We start from the raw sequence: 15,779 nt of genomic DNA, 5'->3' as shown, positions 1-15,779 counted from the left end.
TCTCAGTAGAAAAGTTAAGGATAGTTGTTGACTGCTGAGAAAAAGAAAATCTCTCTACTTGGGTCATAGTTAATAGAAGACAGATGATTTTTTTTAAATTTTTTTAAATGTTTTATTTATTTCTAGGAGAGAGAGAGACAGTGTGAGCAGGGGAGGGTCAGAGAGAGAGGGAGTCACAGACTGAAACAGGCTCCAGGCTCTGAGCTGGCAGTCAGCACAGAGCCCGACGCAGGGCTCGAACCCACGAACCGCGAGATCATGACCTAAGCGAAAGTCGGACGCTTAACCAACTAAGCCACCCAGGTGCCCCGAAGACACATGGTTTTTGGATCACCTACTTACGGGAATGGTAAAATGAAATAACTTACTTCCTGTCAAGCTATTTTTAATTTCTTAACCTGTTCACTTATAGGGTTCTTAGCATTATATCTGAGGGCTTTTAAACTGTAACCCTATCCTGGGGTGCCTGGGTGGCTCAGGTCATGATCTCACAGTTCCTGGAGCCCCTCATGGGACTCTGCGCTGATAGCTTGGAGCCTGCTTGGGATTTTCTCTCTCCCTCTCTCTGCCCTTCCACCGATCATGTGTGCTCTCTCTCTCTCTGAAAATAAAAACATTTATTTATTTTTAAATCTTTAATTTTGAAAGAGAGATGGGGAGGCGCGGGGGGTGGGGGTGGGGCGGGCAGAGAGCTAGGGAGAGACATAATCCAGAGCAGGCTCCAGGCTCTGAGCTGTCAGCACAGAGCCCCACTCAGGATGTGGGGCTGGAACTCACGAACCTGGAGATCATGACCCGAGCTGAAGTCGGACAGTTAACTGACAGCCACCCAGGCGCCCCAATAAATAAAAACAAAGTGTTACCCTATTAAGAGGATAAACGATGGAAGAAATGTTAATTCTGCAAATAACTAGAAAAAGGATCTGATATGGAAGCTTCTTAAGCACCAAAGTCAGTAAAAGAACTCTGCTACCAATGTTTTATAATATTGACCGTAATTTTGTTTTCATATGTAACCCACTACCCACCCACACCCACACCCCACATTCCCAAAGAATTACCATTGTTCCATGCTACCTGCTCTGTAAACTGAAAAAATTTGACCTGGAAATATTCCTAATTCAAGTAGAGGGGAAAAGGCAGACTGGTTTGAATATACTCAGGGCTTTTTGCCTTATGAGATTCTCTAGATATTAACATCTCCTGAGATGAGCTCAAAAACTGGAGAAGAACTTTAAAAGTTATAGTATATTGGTATTAGGTAGTATTGTTGCAGAAATCCACCATTTCTTTATAAGGGGAAAGTCTGTGAGATTTGAATGATCAGCAGGCCTGCCTGAGGAAGACACTAATCCTTCCAGGAAGTGAATTTCTCCCTCAGGAAAGTTGTGAGCCTGAGTTAATAATCACAGCCTTTGAAGAGCAAGAATCAAGCTTCAAGGAAGTTTACATTTTAAATGGGAATTTACTTCTCATTTTGTTACCTGGATGTTTTTTATTTTGTGGTTTTGTTTTGTTTTACTTTTTTATAACCTGGATCATTTTAAACAGACTTTGGACTTTGTGCATCATTTGCTAAAAAGGGATTTCTTGGCTCAGGTTTTCAGTTCACCTCTGATCTATTGGTAAGAATGATGCTTAAACATTTACAGTTGGGAGGTGTAAGGACCCAGGCAAAGCCAGGGTCAGATTGTTAAATTTATGTCTTGTTAAAGCTACAGGAAATAACTTCAAATAAAACATTGATGAGTCAATTTATTGAACACTATTCAAGTATTAAATAAACATGCTAAGAAAAATATTCTGGTGGCAGTAGGGAAGACGCTGGGAATGGAGCAAAAAAAATCTCATTGTTTTCCCCAGGTCTAAAATTAAAGACATTTTACTTAGGGTGCCTGGGTAGCTTAGTTGGGTGAGCATCTGACTCACTTTCAGCTCAGGAAATGATACCAGGTCTGTGGGATGGAGACCCGTGTGGGGCCCCCGCATTGAGTATAGAGCCTGCTTGTGATTCTTCCCCCCCCCGTCAAATTAATTTTAAATATGAAAAAAGAATTATGAAGATATATTTAATGGAACTTTCCGTCTAACTCGAAAGATAGTATTTCCCCCCATCTTTACTGATGTATAATTGACCAAATTGTGTATATTTAAGGTGTACATGATGGGATGAAGTATGCATTTTAAGGACAGGAAAAAGAAAAAAATGTAGCACAAAATGTATATAGATGTGAGGATACAGTGCTTTAAAAAACAAATCTGCTTAAAATTTTGAGTAAGGGCCATGCATAGGTATATGGTATGGGAGGTTTGCAATTTTTTTTAAAGAAATTATGAACGGTATTTTCAGTGACGCTTTTATTAAAAAGAGATGGGTTTTGAGGGTCTGAGGGCAAAGGGCATCGTCTGCTCCCAGACGTTCCCTAAATGCCTCCAGACCTGAGTTTGTGTAACAGCAGGACGGAGAAGGGAAAGGATTTGTTTTCTCCGGACCACGCAACTCAGGCCCCAATACGCAACTACAATTCCCATCGTCCTCCGGACTTTCCACGTGTGGCCCCTCAGGCCCGCTGCGATCCCGGCAGCGCATGCGCGCAGCCTTGGTTGTCGCCTCGCAGACTGCAGAGGCTGGGCGGGGCTCCTCGGCACTCCCGGGACGGTACCGCCCTCCGACCGCTCCCCCAGGCTTCTCTTCGGACCGTTAACCTCGAATGAGGAACGAGCGGAGAGGGAAGGGAGGGGCTGCGGCGGCGCTGGCACAGCCCGCCGGGCCCGGGGCCGGGGGCGGCGAGGTCACGTAACGGCTGCTCTGGCGTCTGCCCGGGGAGGGGGCGCCCTCCTCGGCAGCCGGAGCCCTCCTGCGCGCGCCGCGGCTCCGAAACAGTTACCCGCTCGTAAACAACAGCTGCGCGCGCACCCGCATCAGCTGGCGCCGGGATCCCGCACCTGCGACCTCCTCTTCCTCTCATCCCCGCCGCCCCCTCCTGCTCAGCCCCGGCCGGCCTACGGGGCCGTCTCCTCTCTTGCGAGGACCCGAAGGAAGAACGGCGAGGGCCTGACCTGCGCCGCGGCCCTGTCGGGGAGAAAGCGTCCTCCGGCAAAGGGGTGGCCCGTCCTGTCACACGCAGGAGAAACCCAGAGAGCTGGCCGTGGGCTCGATGGACTAGACGACCTGCCACGACCCTGAGCTGCAGTCCGAGGGGTGTCGATCGGCTCGCTAGCCGCCTCCTCCCACATCCTAGGGACCGTTCTGCCCGAAGAGCGGGCGGGCCACCCCCGCAGACCTCTTGGAGACGAGAATCCGCTCTGCCCCTGCATCCTCTGCTCACCCTTTTCTCCTCATTCTCCTGTATCGAGTGGTGTGGGCTATTTTTCCCGTTATGCATGCGCATCTCTCCCACCAGACCCAAGTGGATTACTGGCCTCAAAAACATCGGGTGACTCCACACACACCTCCCAGCCAAACCTGTGGGGTATTCACCTGATACACAACAGGTGGCCGGGTGTACACCGTTTTCGCAATCTGATCTGTGCTGTATTCGCCTGGTAAGGGTGGGCCTGCTTGCACTTTGCTCAACTAGAACCGTGGGACATTGACCACATAAAAAAGACTTAACTACCTCGGCGGAAACCTGGGGGTCGAAGGGAGAAAGGTTTCACCTGCTTCTCTGAGACCATGGCACTGAGCCCGCGGCCCCGGACCAGGGGAGATAGCTAGATAACTTTTTTCCTCCCTGAAGAAAGGAAGTTACACGAGATTGGCATCGTTTTGTCTTTTTCGCCCCTTAAATATTTAATGGTAGTGCACTTTCTGGGATAGTCTGTTTGGATTCTGAATAGGATTCTTATTTGGAACTTTTTATGGTATAAATCAAGGTTATTGAAGGTTTTTTTTGTTATCTTTTCTATTTTGCAATCAAAAGTAGCTAGCGTAGGAGGAAGGATTTTTGCGGGGGTTTCCTTTTTTCTTTGTTCTTCTAAAGGAAAAGAAAACGAATAATGCATCCTCCAGAAACCACCACCAAGATGGCTTCAGTTCGGTTCATGGTGACACCAACAAAGATCGATGACATTCCTGGTTTGTCAGATACCAGCCCGGACCTCAGCTCCCGGTCCAGCTCCCGAGTAAGATTTAGCTCACGGGAAAGTGTGCCAGAAACAAGCCGTAGTGAGCCTATGAGTGAGATGTCTGGAGCCACCACTTCACTGGCAACTGTTGCACTGGATCCAGCTAGTGACCGGACTTCTAATCCCCAGGATGTTACTGAGGGTAAGTGGGAACCCAGATGACAGGACACGTCCGTTACTGGCTTATTGATCTGTTTGTCTACTGGGAAATCACTTTTACATTCTGCAGTAATCAGGAACCAAGGTACCTCTTTTTGAGATGCCTGGGAACCCTTTGGAATAATGGTTAGCCCTCCAACTCTCTGCAGCAATTATCTGGCATGTGGGAAGGTATATGGAAAGAAGGAACGCAAATTTATATTCTAATTTCTTCATTTTGCCTTCTTAGAATTGAAATGACTGTTTTGGTTTAGGACGAATATTGAAGAAGTTAATAGTTTTTCAGCACAGAGAATCCTAAATTGTGAAATTTAGTGGAGAGCTAGCTTTGGGGCTCAAAATATTACAGTTGGCTTTTTAAGGTTAGTGACCAGGAGTAGTTATTGATCTTATCTTAGCTATTGATTTTCCTACAAAGATTTCAGAATCTTTATTACAAAATTTCTTGTAAAAATTTATATTATACAGAGACAGTAGAAGCTTAGCTTACTCAGGATGAGGCTGGTGGATCTATTGTGCTATCCTATCGAATGGAGAAATTCTAAAGAGGCTTGTGGGGCCTAATTCTCATATAATTTTGTAGAGAGGCTTTTAGGGTCTGATTTCTACATAATTTATTCACTTGGAACATTAGATGGAATGTGTTGAGTCTTTGTAGTCAGGAAACAGTAGTACACAAGCCACTTCTGACTTATCTTAGCCACTACAGACCTTAAGCTGCCTACACTAATATGCGTTAGCTGACTTGTAAGTTGTTTCTGGATTTAGTGGAAAGAGTGATGGAAGAGAGAAAGGATATACAATGGAGAGGTGATAACATTTTTCAGACCCTGAAGTACAAAAGTTTGGGAATTACTGTACTGCTTTATATATTTAGTTTTGTGCTAAATTGTAATGTAGATCTGTCTAGTAATGAAAACTTCTCTTAAGAATTTTAAAGATTCTTAAAATGGTATTCTACCCAATTTGAAAACCATAGCTTCAGCTACTCACTTGACATTTTCTGGTATCAGGAAGTATTGTTCCTCTTGACCGAAAGGGTGCAGGAAGCCAGAATGATTTTAGTTCCTTATTTCTACTTGTGTTTTTTGAATGTCTGGAGACATAGTAGATTTGGTAAAGTTTGTAGTTCTAGAATTCACTTATCCTTGATTGTTTTATGGAGATAAGGACTAACTATTTTCAACTTCTTGACAAACTTTATACCATGGAATGGAATAAATAGTTTATCATTTTCTTTTCTTCCCAATTAGTTCTAAATTGTAGTTTTAGTTTATATCTGTCACACTACATTTAAGTTGTAAAAATGCCAGATAAAGACTATTAACAGTGTTAATGTTTTTAATGCAGTAATTGTCATTAGGCAATTTATAGCTAAATGCTGTTTAGTCTTGTGATTTATATATTATGGAATTCCATTTTTATTCTGTTTAAAAAGTGAACTTATTTCTGTAATATGTTATCCTTGTGGAACAGGATCCTTATCCAGGCTGCTGTCCTTACCTTATTTACAAGCATTATTTACAGTATAGAATGGTATTGTTTTACACTGTAGAGGTAAAACTGGGGACCTGTCTAAGTAAAATCTATGGTATTTAGATGGGTATAGAAGTTAAAGCTTGGCTCTTTAACATATCCCTTAATGTTTAAATATTATGGTACCAAATGAAAGAGAAATTAACAGTCCAGCCATTAGAATACAATTTCAACTAGTTCTCTGTTTTACTAATGACCTATTTTTTTCTTTCTGTCTTCTAAAAAATTATGACAACTATAATCCTATGATATATTTTCCCCACTATTAGAGGGACTGATAAAATATAACAGTTATTTCATCTTTGGCTTCTTAATAAGCGGATCCTCTTGTTAGATACTCAGATCTTCATAAGATCCTGTTGTCAAGAATATCAAGGACATACTAATTTACATTTGTCTCTGGGCTGGAATTAGTATCGGAAAACACTGAATTTTCTGCAATTGATTCCTGTCCTTAAGCTCATAGTGTATTTCAGAATTGTGTTTCTATTTTAATATTTAGAATTCTGTAATTTTTTTGGCCTTTCATATATACATCCTTCCATGTTTGTGACATTGGTATGATTATCTCTCCTTTCTCCACAATTCCCATGCCTCTCACATTCCTTACACATTTAAGCTTCCCGCCTTAAATTTCTTTTCTCATCATACACTTTTTACTCACATTATGTTGTACAACCAAGGGGGCTGAAACACAAAGTTTTAAGTACTTATTTCTATCTGTGTTTTAAGTTTTTCTACTGTTGGCCTTTTGAGTAGGTAATTCTCTTTCTACTATCAAAGCATTTATAATTTTCCTTTCATTTTGTCAAAGTTCCATTGGAATATGTGGGATTGTGCAGTTGGTAAATAAAAGCAAGAATCTTAGACTGTACTTGCTTTTTATTTTTTATTTTTTTAATTGAAAAAAATTTTTAATGTCTTTATTTTTTATTTTGAGAGATAGAAACAGAGAGCAAGCGGGGGAGGGCCAGAGAGAGAGGGAGACAGAGAAATCTGAAGCCGACTCCAGGCTCTGAGCTGTCAGCACAGAGCCCGATGCGGGGCTCGAGCCCATGAACCATGAGCAGAAGTTGGACGCCTAACCAATGGAGCCACCCAGACGCCCCTGCTTTTTTTTTAAGTTTTTTTTTTTTAAATTTATTTCTGAGAGAGAGACACAGCATGAACAGAGGATGGTCAGAGAGAGAAGGAGACACAGAATCTGAAACGGGCTCCAGGCTCTGAGCTAGCTGTCAGCACAGAGCCCAAAGTGGGGCTCGAACACAGGAACCGTGAGATCATGACCTGAGCTGAAGTCAGACGCTGAACCGCTTAACCCATTGAGCCACCCAGGCGCCCCAGTCTGTACTTGCTTTTACATGAAGAATGCCTTAAAGATACAGAAGGAGCTGTTGAGAGTGGATACCTATGGAGAGTTATGAAAATAGGGTGGAGAAAAGGAACTTTCCTTTACCGAAACAATTCAGAAAAGTACAATTTTTTAGATCGAGGGTGTATCACTTTAATAATAAAAATTTTAAGAGGCATAGCATGTAGGGAACCTTAGATGATCAAGAATTAAATTCTGAAGAAAAACAAGAATTGAATTCTGGTCAAACTCTATTTTAAAAAATTGGTGGGGGATGCTTGGGTGGCTCAGTCGTTGAGTCAGTCTTCGGCTCAGGTCATGATCTTACAGTTCATGGGTTTGAGCCCCACATTAGTCTCTGTGCTGACAGCTCAGAGCCTGGAGCCTGCTTTGGATTCTGTATCTCCCTCTCTCTGCCCCATCCCCATTTGCACTCTGTTTTTCTCTCTCTCTCTCAAAAATAAATAAACATTAAAATAAAAATAAGGCTTACAGAGATGGTGATTTGTAGATCACAGAGTGGGAAAGCCAAGACTGAAAAGTGCAGGCACCCTGACATATCTAGTGCTTATATCATTTTGATTCTGCCATGATGAACATTATTTACATTTGCCTCATAACTATTTGGTTATCTTAAATGATTGTTAAAATAATACCAAAAAAGAGCAAGGAACATATTTTATATGTCTTACGCAGGCTTCAATACATTTCATCTTTTTACAATTGAACAAATGTTCCCTGAGGCTCTGATACGTGTGAGGTACTCCAGTAGGAATCATAGGAAATATGTATATCAGACAGTCTCTGCCTTTGGAGAGCTTGTGGTTTAGGGGTGAAAATGACAAGAACACTTTAGCCATTCCTTCACCATACATTTACTGAACACTTGTTAGGGGTCAGGCCTTGTTCTGAGTGTTAAGGATGCAGGAGAACCAAGAAAAAGAATCCCAATAACTGTTGTAAGGAAAGTTATGATCTAATAGAGAAAAGAAACAAATGTTCTTATGAATTGTAATGCTGTGTGATAAATACAAAAATAAAGATACAGCAGAATACCAAAAAATGAAAAATACAACACATCTTAGAATAATACAGTAGAAAAATATACTGAAGGAAAATGATGAACTGAGTTACAAATGGAGACACTTAGAGACTGAGGACCTGATGGAGTAAAGTGGTAGTGAAAGATGTAGAAGGATTAAAGATTGTGGTCAGACAGTTGAATGCTAGAGTTAATTGTTTCAGAAGTGGGGCAAGTCCAGTGTTAACATGATTTAACGTGCAGCCTTGGGAGTGAGTTTCTGAAAACTCACTGGGGTAAAAGTAAAATCCATTTAAGTCAAGGAGCTTTAAGTATACCCATTCTGACGGTGACTGTTAACAAGTATTTATTGGGGGGGCGTTAGGTGGTAGAGACGCAAACGTAATTTAGATAAGTCCCTCCTTCAAAGAGTCGCCTTCTGTCTGAAACTTTTTCTGATTCACCCCTACTCCCAGATAAAATAGATTGGTTCTTTATGTCCCTGTATCCCTTAGGTTAGTGTCCGTCTCTTTCACTTAATTTTGTTGTTTTTGTTTGTATGTTATCTTTCTCACCTAGACAGTAAGTTTCTTGGGATAGGAACACAAAGTTGTTTTTGTATCATCAGCAGCTAGTATAGTATGTGATGCCACATATAATTTGCACTCAATAAAATACATATTGAGTTGATGATCTTCTAAGCTAAAAAAAAAAAAAAAGGAGAGAGAAAGAGAGATAGAAATAGGGACGCCTGGGTGGCTCAGTCAGTTATGCATCCAACTCTTGGTTTTGGCTCAGGTCATGATCTCGTGGGTTTGAGTCCCACATTGGGCTCTGCACTGGCAGAGCCTGGATTCTCTTTCTCTCCGTCGCTTGGTGCCCCTCCTCCACTTGTGCGCTCTCTCTTTCTCTCTCTCTCACTCTCTCTCAAAATAAATAAACTTTTAAAAAAGGATAGAAATATAAACAAAAAATTAAAAACATACTATGATAAAGGCAAATGAAATGAACTCACTAGAGCAGTGATGCTTCATCTGGTTGCATATTGGAATGACCTAGAGATCTTTTTAGAAAATACCTCTGCCCCTTTCCCAGGGATTCTGATTTAATTGCATCAGTAGTTTTTAAAAGCTTTTCAGCTGATTCTAATATAAAGCCAGCATTGAAGACCATAGCCCAGAAGGGAAGAATGATTAATGCTGTGCATTTGAGAAGAACTTTCCCACCTGATTAGGACTTCACTGAGTAGATAGTCACAGCAGGCTTTTCCTTAAATGTCAGTAGGTCTTACAGAATAGAATATTTATCTGTTCTTAGAGCCATTACACTACACATGTATGTTTAGCCTATTCACCTGATCTAGGGTTAGATCAGAATAGTGATCGACTAAGCCACTTGGAGAGCTGTCTAGTTGTTTTGTTTTGTTTTCCTCCATAAGAACATACTTCAGAGTACCAAGTACTTTTCCAAAAAACTTCTAATTTTTTGTCCCAAGCCAAAATAATTGAATTACACTGTATTGTCAATCAAAGGTGACTATTACCCTTACTTTAAATATATCTTTCATATTATAGTTGGCTTCTGAACAACACAGGGGTTAGGGGTACCAAACCCTCTGCAATAGAAAATCTGAATGTAACTTTTGACTACCCCAAACTTTAACTGCTAATAGCCTATTGTTGACCAGAAGCCTTACTAATAATGTAAACAGTTAACATATTTGTATGTGTTATAGACTATATTCTTACAATAAAGTAAGCTAGAGAAAAGAAAATGTTCCTAAGAAAATCATAAGGGAGAGAAAATGTGTTTACAATATTGTTCTGTATTCTTTATAGAAAAAAATCCCAAGATTAAGTGGACACATGCAGTTCCTACCTGTGTTGTTCAAAGGTCAAGTGTATGTGGTTCTTGAATATTGTTCATTTCACTTTAGCACTCTGTGAGCTATAACTTTGTAGAAGGTAGTAAGATGGATAGTTTCATAAAAACACATGGATTTGGTACCTACTTAGCTCATCTGATAGCATCCTCTGATTTTATACATATATGTATTTTTTTTTAACTTTATTTTTGAGAGGGTGAGAGAGACAGAGCATAAGAGGAGGGGAGCAGAGAGAGAGAGAGGGAGACAGAATCTGAAGCAGGCTCCAGGCTCTGAGCTGTCAGCACAGAGCCTGACGTGGGGCTCAAACCCAAGGACCATGAGATCATGACCTGAGCCGAAGTCGGATGTTCAACCGACTGAGCCACCCATGCGCCCCTACATACATGTATTTTTTAAGGGTTTCCAGTATTACTTCTTTGAAACATTTTGGTCATAAACCACATCTGTCTTTCTTCTCTTTCCATACTTTACACCACAGGAGGCAATCAGCCAAATCCAGAATATGGGAAATTTTACTAAATAACCAGATTCTTCAAAAACTAAATGTCATGGGGTGGAGGAGGAGTGATGGGAAGAGAGGGAAAACTGTTACAGACAAAAAGCAGACCAACCAAATGCAAGGTGTGGACTTTATTTGGATCCTGATGTTAACAAGAATAAAAGATACCTTTGGGGTAATCAGGGAAATGTACTTGGCATTAAATGATTTTAATGAATTACTGTGAATTTTCTTAGGTATATTTAAGACATTGTGGTAAAGTCCTTATCTATAAAGATACATATTGAAGTATTTACAAGTGAAATGAAATGTACTCCCACCACCCAACCCAAAAAAAGTTGAGAAATAGAGCAACGTTGGCAAACATTTCTATTTTGAATTGGAGTAAAAAGTGCATGGGGATTCATTTTACTAGATTTTTTTTCTGCTTTTGTGTATATTTGAAAATATCTATAATAAAAACTTTTAAAAGGTTGAACTGTGATTAAGAAAGCTGCTTTGATAGAACTTCTTTTAAAGAGTGTGTCCTAGCATACTCTATGTTTTGACTAAATCAGCAATTGGTAAAGTGATGCTTCAACTTCGTGTCTTTTATTTTTGGTAATTTCTTTCATGCCCTCACTAATTCTTTTTTTTTTTTTAATGTTTTATTTATTTTTGAGAGAGAGAGAGAGAGACAGCGTGAGCAGGGGAGGGTCAGAGAGAGAGAGGGAGTCACAGAATCCAAAGACAGGCTCCAGGCTCTGAGAGAACTGTCAGCACAGAGCCCAATGAAGGGCTCAAACCTACTAACCATGAGATCATGACCTGAGCCAAAGTCAGACGTTAACCGACTGAGCCACCCAGGCGCCCTACCCTCACTAATTCTTTTCCACCAAAGGCCTTATTTTTTTCCTGTCAGTGGCATGTTTCTTGCTTCCAGATTCTCATAAATCTTGCTTTGATATTATCTTTACCGGAATGGAAGACAAGAAAGAGGACACTCCTGGGCACCTTTAAAAGTAATACTTTCCCATTTCAAAGTTATTAGAATAAGAGGGAAGTTTCTAATGCTGACATTTAAGATCATTTGTAATGACCTGTGCAGATGATATTTTGCTGTGAACTTTGGGTTATAGCTGCCTCTCTTTTTGTCTCCTCTGCCTGGACTCTGAAATAGCAAGACCTTGGTACAAATTCTCTCTCTCTCTCTCTCTCTTTTTAAGTTTGTTCATTTATTTTGAGAGAGTGAGCACAAGTGGGGAACAAGCAGACAGAGAGGGGAAAAAAAAGAGAATCCCAAGCAGGTTCCATGCCATCAGTGTGGAGTCCGAGGCAGGGCTTGAACTCAACAAACCATGAGATCATGACCTAAGCTGAAATCAAGAGTCAGATGCTTAATTGACTGAGCCACCCAGGTGCCCCAACCTTTATGCAGACTGTAAAAAAGATAACTCCTCTAGGCTTCGCCAGAAAAGGACAAACTGGATTTCAATGCCCAACCCCTGCCCTTTCCGTGTGACACCATCTCACAGCAGCTGCCTCTGGTGGGTTCACTGAATCAGAATAATGCAGATGATACGTGTTTAAGCTCTTGGAGAGGTCTTTTCTTGTTGTTGTTTCCTTTTTCTTTTTTGTAGAGAAAGATGAAAGATTTATGTGATACGAAGAGAAACCAGAGTATGGTGATGTGTTTCGTAGCAGTACATACGAAACCTTGGAGGGGTATATTGTGGAAATTATGAAAGCATTCTATTTTGTGAATGTGTAAAACAATGTGTTATTTTAATGCTTTTTCATAAGTAAATAAGAAAATAAGATGTTCCTCATTACAATCCTGTGATTAGTGCTTTGGTGTATTGTGTAGAACCCCAGCAATTATAAATGAAGTTATGAGCCACAAAACTGCAGAACATAGAGCACACACACAGCAGACACACAAGGCACCTTGCTTTAACTGCAGAAGTTCAATAGTTGATGAATAAGAAATATTATTACCATATTTGCTCAGTTCTAAAGCATACATTTGTCATCTTTTTAACATTTCTGACATTGAGGTGCATTTTACTTTTGAAGAATTTTGAACTACTGTTAAATCATTGGTGGAACTTAAGAGTTAGCAAAATTTCAGAATCAAGTCAATATTGTAAATAAATCAGTCTGAAAGGCTGTGCACAGTCTGAAATTTTGAAGTTACCTTTAGATGTCTACTGAAAAACTGGGAGGGCTGAAGCTTGTTTTTCTTCTTAAAATGGAAGTTTTTGTAGTTGAAAAGCGCAGAGATAGAAAACAAAAGTTGTGTTCTTAGGAGATAACAGGTAATATGTTTAGGTTTTAATCCTAACTTTAGGGGTTTTTTTTGTTGTTGTTGTTGTTGTTTTAATATTTTTATTTATTTCTACGAGAGAGAGAGACAGCGTGAGCAGGGGAGGGTCAGAGAGAGAGGGAGTCACAGACTGAAACAGGCTCCAGGCTCTGAGCTGGCAGTCAGCACAGAGCCCGACACGGGGCTCGAACCCACGAACCGCGAGATCATGACCTAAGCGAAAGTTGGACGCTTAACCGACTAAGCCACCCAGGTGCCCCTTGTTTTTCATTTTAAAGTTCCCTGTTCGCTTAGAGCTGGGTTTCAGTCTCCACTTTCTTGACTAAATTGGTCAGTAGAGTCTTCTGCTTTGCATTTTTATTACTGCATTGCTAAGCCTTATACTTTTCTAATGGTCTTGAGAAATCCATGCAAGATATTCAATTAGTAGCATTCCTCTTTTTATTTTTATGTTATTTGTTTTTTTATTTAAAAAAATTTTTTTTAATGTTTTATTTATTTCTAGGAGAGAGAGAGAAAGAGACAGAGTGAGCCGGGGAAGGTCAGAGAGAGAGGGAGTCACAGACTCTGAAACAGGCTCCAGGCTCTGAGCTGGCAGTCAGCACAGAGCCCGATGCGGGGCTCGAACCCACGAACCGCGAGATCATGACCTAAGCAAAAGTCGGACGCTTCACCAACTAAGCCACCCAGGTGCCCCTTGTTTTTTTTTTTATTTTAGAGCACATGCGAGTGGGACAGAGGGGCAAAAGGACAGAGAGAGAAAAAGAGAGACTCCAAACTCAGCATAGTGCCAGATGCAGGGCTGGATCCCATGACTCTGGGATCATGACCTGAGGTGAAATCAAGAGTCAGATGCTCGATTGACTAAGCCACCCAGGCACCACAATATTCCTGTTTTTACAGTCAGAACCATTTGGTTGATAGTTTTAATTTTTGGCCAAGTGGCACTAGAATTTCCTAATTTTCTCCATTTTACAACAAAAATCTGCTTTTATTTAGGGGTAAGACTATTCAGTTTTTATACAGCTGGTTTGAAAATAATAAGTTTAAAAACTCTTATATATTGGGGTGCTTGGGTGGCTCAGTCGGTTGAGTGTCCAACTCTTGATTTCTGCTTAGGTCATGATCTCACAGTTCAGGAGCTTGAGCCCTGCATTGGCCTCTGTACTGGCAGCAAAGAACCTCCTTGAGATTCTCTCTCTGTCTCTCTCTCTCTGTCTCTAAAAATAAACTTAAAAAAAATCTTTTTAACCCTTGCATAAACGGTACATTTTCACTTTGAGGAGCTATGAGAAATCGGGGCAAACTGAAATTTATCTTATTTGAGAGCATTTGTATTTAACATCTGAGCTTTTTTTTTATACATCCAGAAATAATAATATTTTCACAACTGATTATTTACATCCTAAATTATTTTTTAAATATTTTTTTATTTAAAAAGTTTTAGGGGCGCCTGGGTGGTTCACTTGGTTCAGTATCAGACTCTTGATTTCAGCTCAGGTCATGATCTCAGTTTGTGAGATCAAGCCCCGCATTGGACCCTGCTTGGCATTCTCCATCTCCCTTGCTCTCTGCCCATCCCCCACTTGCTCCTACACACTCTCACACTGTTTCTCTCAAAATAAACATTTTTTAGATAAAATTAAAAATTTTTTCATAGTTTTACAGTGTACTAATTTCCAATAGAAGTCTAAGAATTATTAGGAAATAGAAAACATTCTTCCCTATTAAATGAAAAATTATGTTTTGAAATTTTTTCATTTAAAATAAAGTCATTTTCTTCCGAGCTATGATGGGATTTCTCATCCAAGAGAAAATTGAAACTGATGAGGTTAAGTAACCTGCCCAAGGTCATACAAGTAATAAACTGAAGAATAGTAATTTACACCCAGGTGTGTGTGTGATTTTAATTTCAGTATCCCTGTTACTACACTTTCTCTACTAACATTAGTTGGCTGTATTGAAGCATTTAGTAAGCAACAAAGGCATAGTAGAAGAAGTATAAAAGAAATACAATTTTTATGTTTAGTGTACATTTTTTAAGTTTTTTGTTTGGATTGGGGGCATGAAAGGAAATAGGATTTTTTGTTTGTTTTTTCAAAAGAAGGTAGTAAAATGACATGTTTCCTGAATAATTTTAAGGTTCTTTGTTCCTAAAAGGAAATCTGACCTAAAAGTGTCTTTTTTTTTTTTTTTAAAGATTTTATTTTTACGTAATCTCTACACCTAACATGGGGCTCAAACCCACAACTCTGAGATCAAGAGTCACATGCTCCACCACCTGAGCCAGCCAGGTGTCCCTATTTCAGTGCCTTTTAAATAAATGGCCCGCATATACCCAGGGCAATGTAATAGTGATAAATTATACAGTTATTCATTTAGGCACATTAGTTCATCCTCTCTAAAGTTAATATTCATATTTTGACCCAAGTTTCAGTAGTAGTAATATTTGTGTTTTGGTTTTGGTTTTTAGTAATCTCTACCCCCAACATGGGGCTAGGTCACAACCCTGAAATTGGCAAGCACACGTTGTACCAACTGAATCAGGCATCCTATAGTTGTTTTAAAATGGAGTTTTGGGGGTGCCTTGGTGGCTCACTGGAGCATCCAACTCCTGATTTTGGGTCAGGTCATGGTCCCAGGGTCATGGGATCGAGCCCTGAATCAGACTCTGTGCTGAACATGGAGTCTGCTTGAGATTCTCTCTCCCTCCCTCCCTCCCTCCCTCCCTCCCTCTCTCTCTCTCTCTCTCTCTCCCTCCCCCCCCTCCTCTGCCCCTCTCCCCTACTTGTGTGCACATGTGCACTCTCTGTCCCTTTCAAAATAAAATGGGAGTTTTGTTGGAAGGAAGGAAGCAATAACTTATTTAAAAACAAATACTTGGGGGCGCCT

The 15,779-nt window shown here is 40.4% G+C and overlaps 1 protein-coding gene across 1 annotated transcript in view; it reads left to right on the top strand.

Moving 5' to 3' along the window:
• The first annotated feature begins 3,999 nt into the window (after positions 1–3,999).
• The window catches only part of SLC12A6 (solute carrier family 12 member 6), a 93,407-nt gene continuing 81,627 nt past the window's right edge, over positions 4,000–15,779 (top strand). Inside the window, exon 1 of the mRNA XM_039218321.1 lies at positions 4,000–4,270. Coding sequence (XP_039074252.1) covers positions 4,000–4,270 — 271 coding nt within the window. The remainder of the gene's footprint in view (positions 4,271–15,779) is intronic.

Source organism: Hyaena hyaena, unplaced genomic scaffold (genome assembly GCF_003009895.1).
Source record: "Hyaena hyaena isolate Hyena2069 unplaced genomic scaffold, ASM300989v1 scaffold_756, whole genome shotgun sequence".
Lineage (NCBI taxonomy): Eukaryota > Metazoa > Chordata > Mammalia > Carnivora > Hyaenidae > Hyaena > Hyaena hyaena.
Note: the sequence above shows the minus strand (reverse complement) of the source record. Positions and strands in the feature narration are given on the sequence as shown.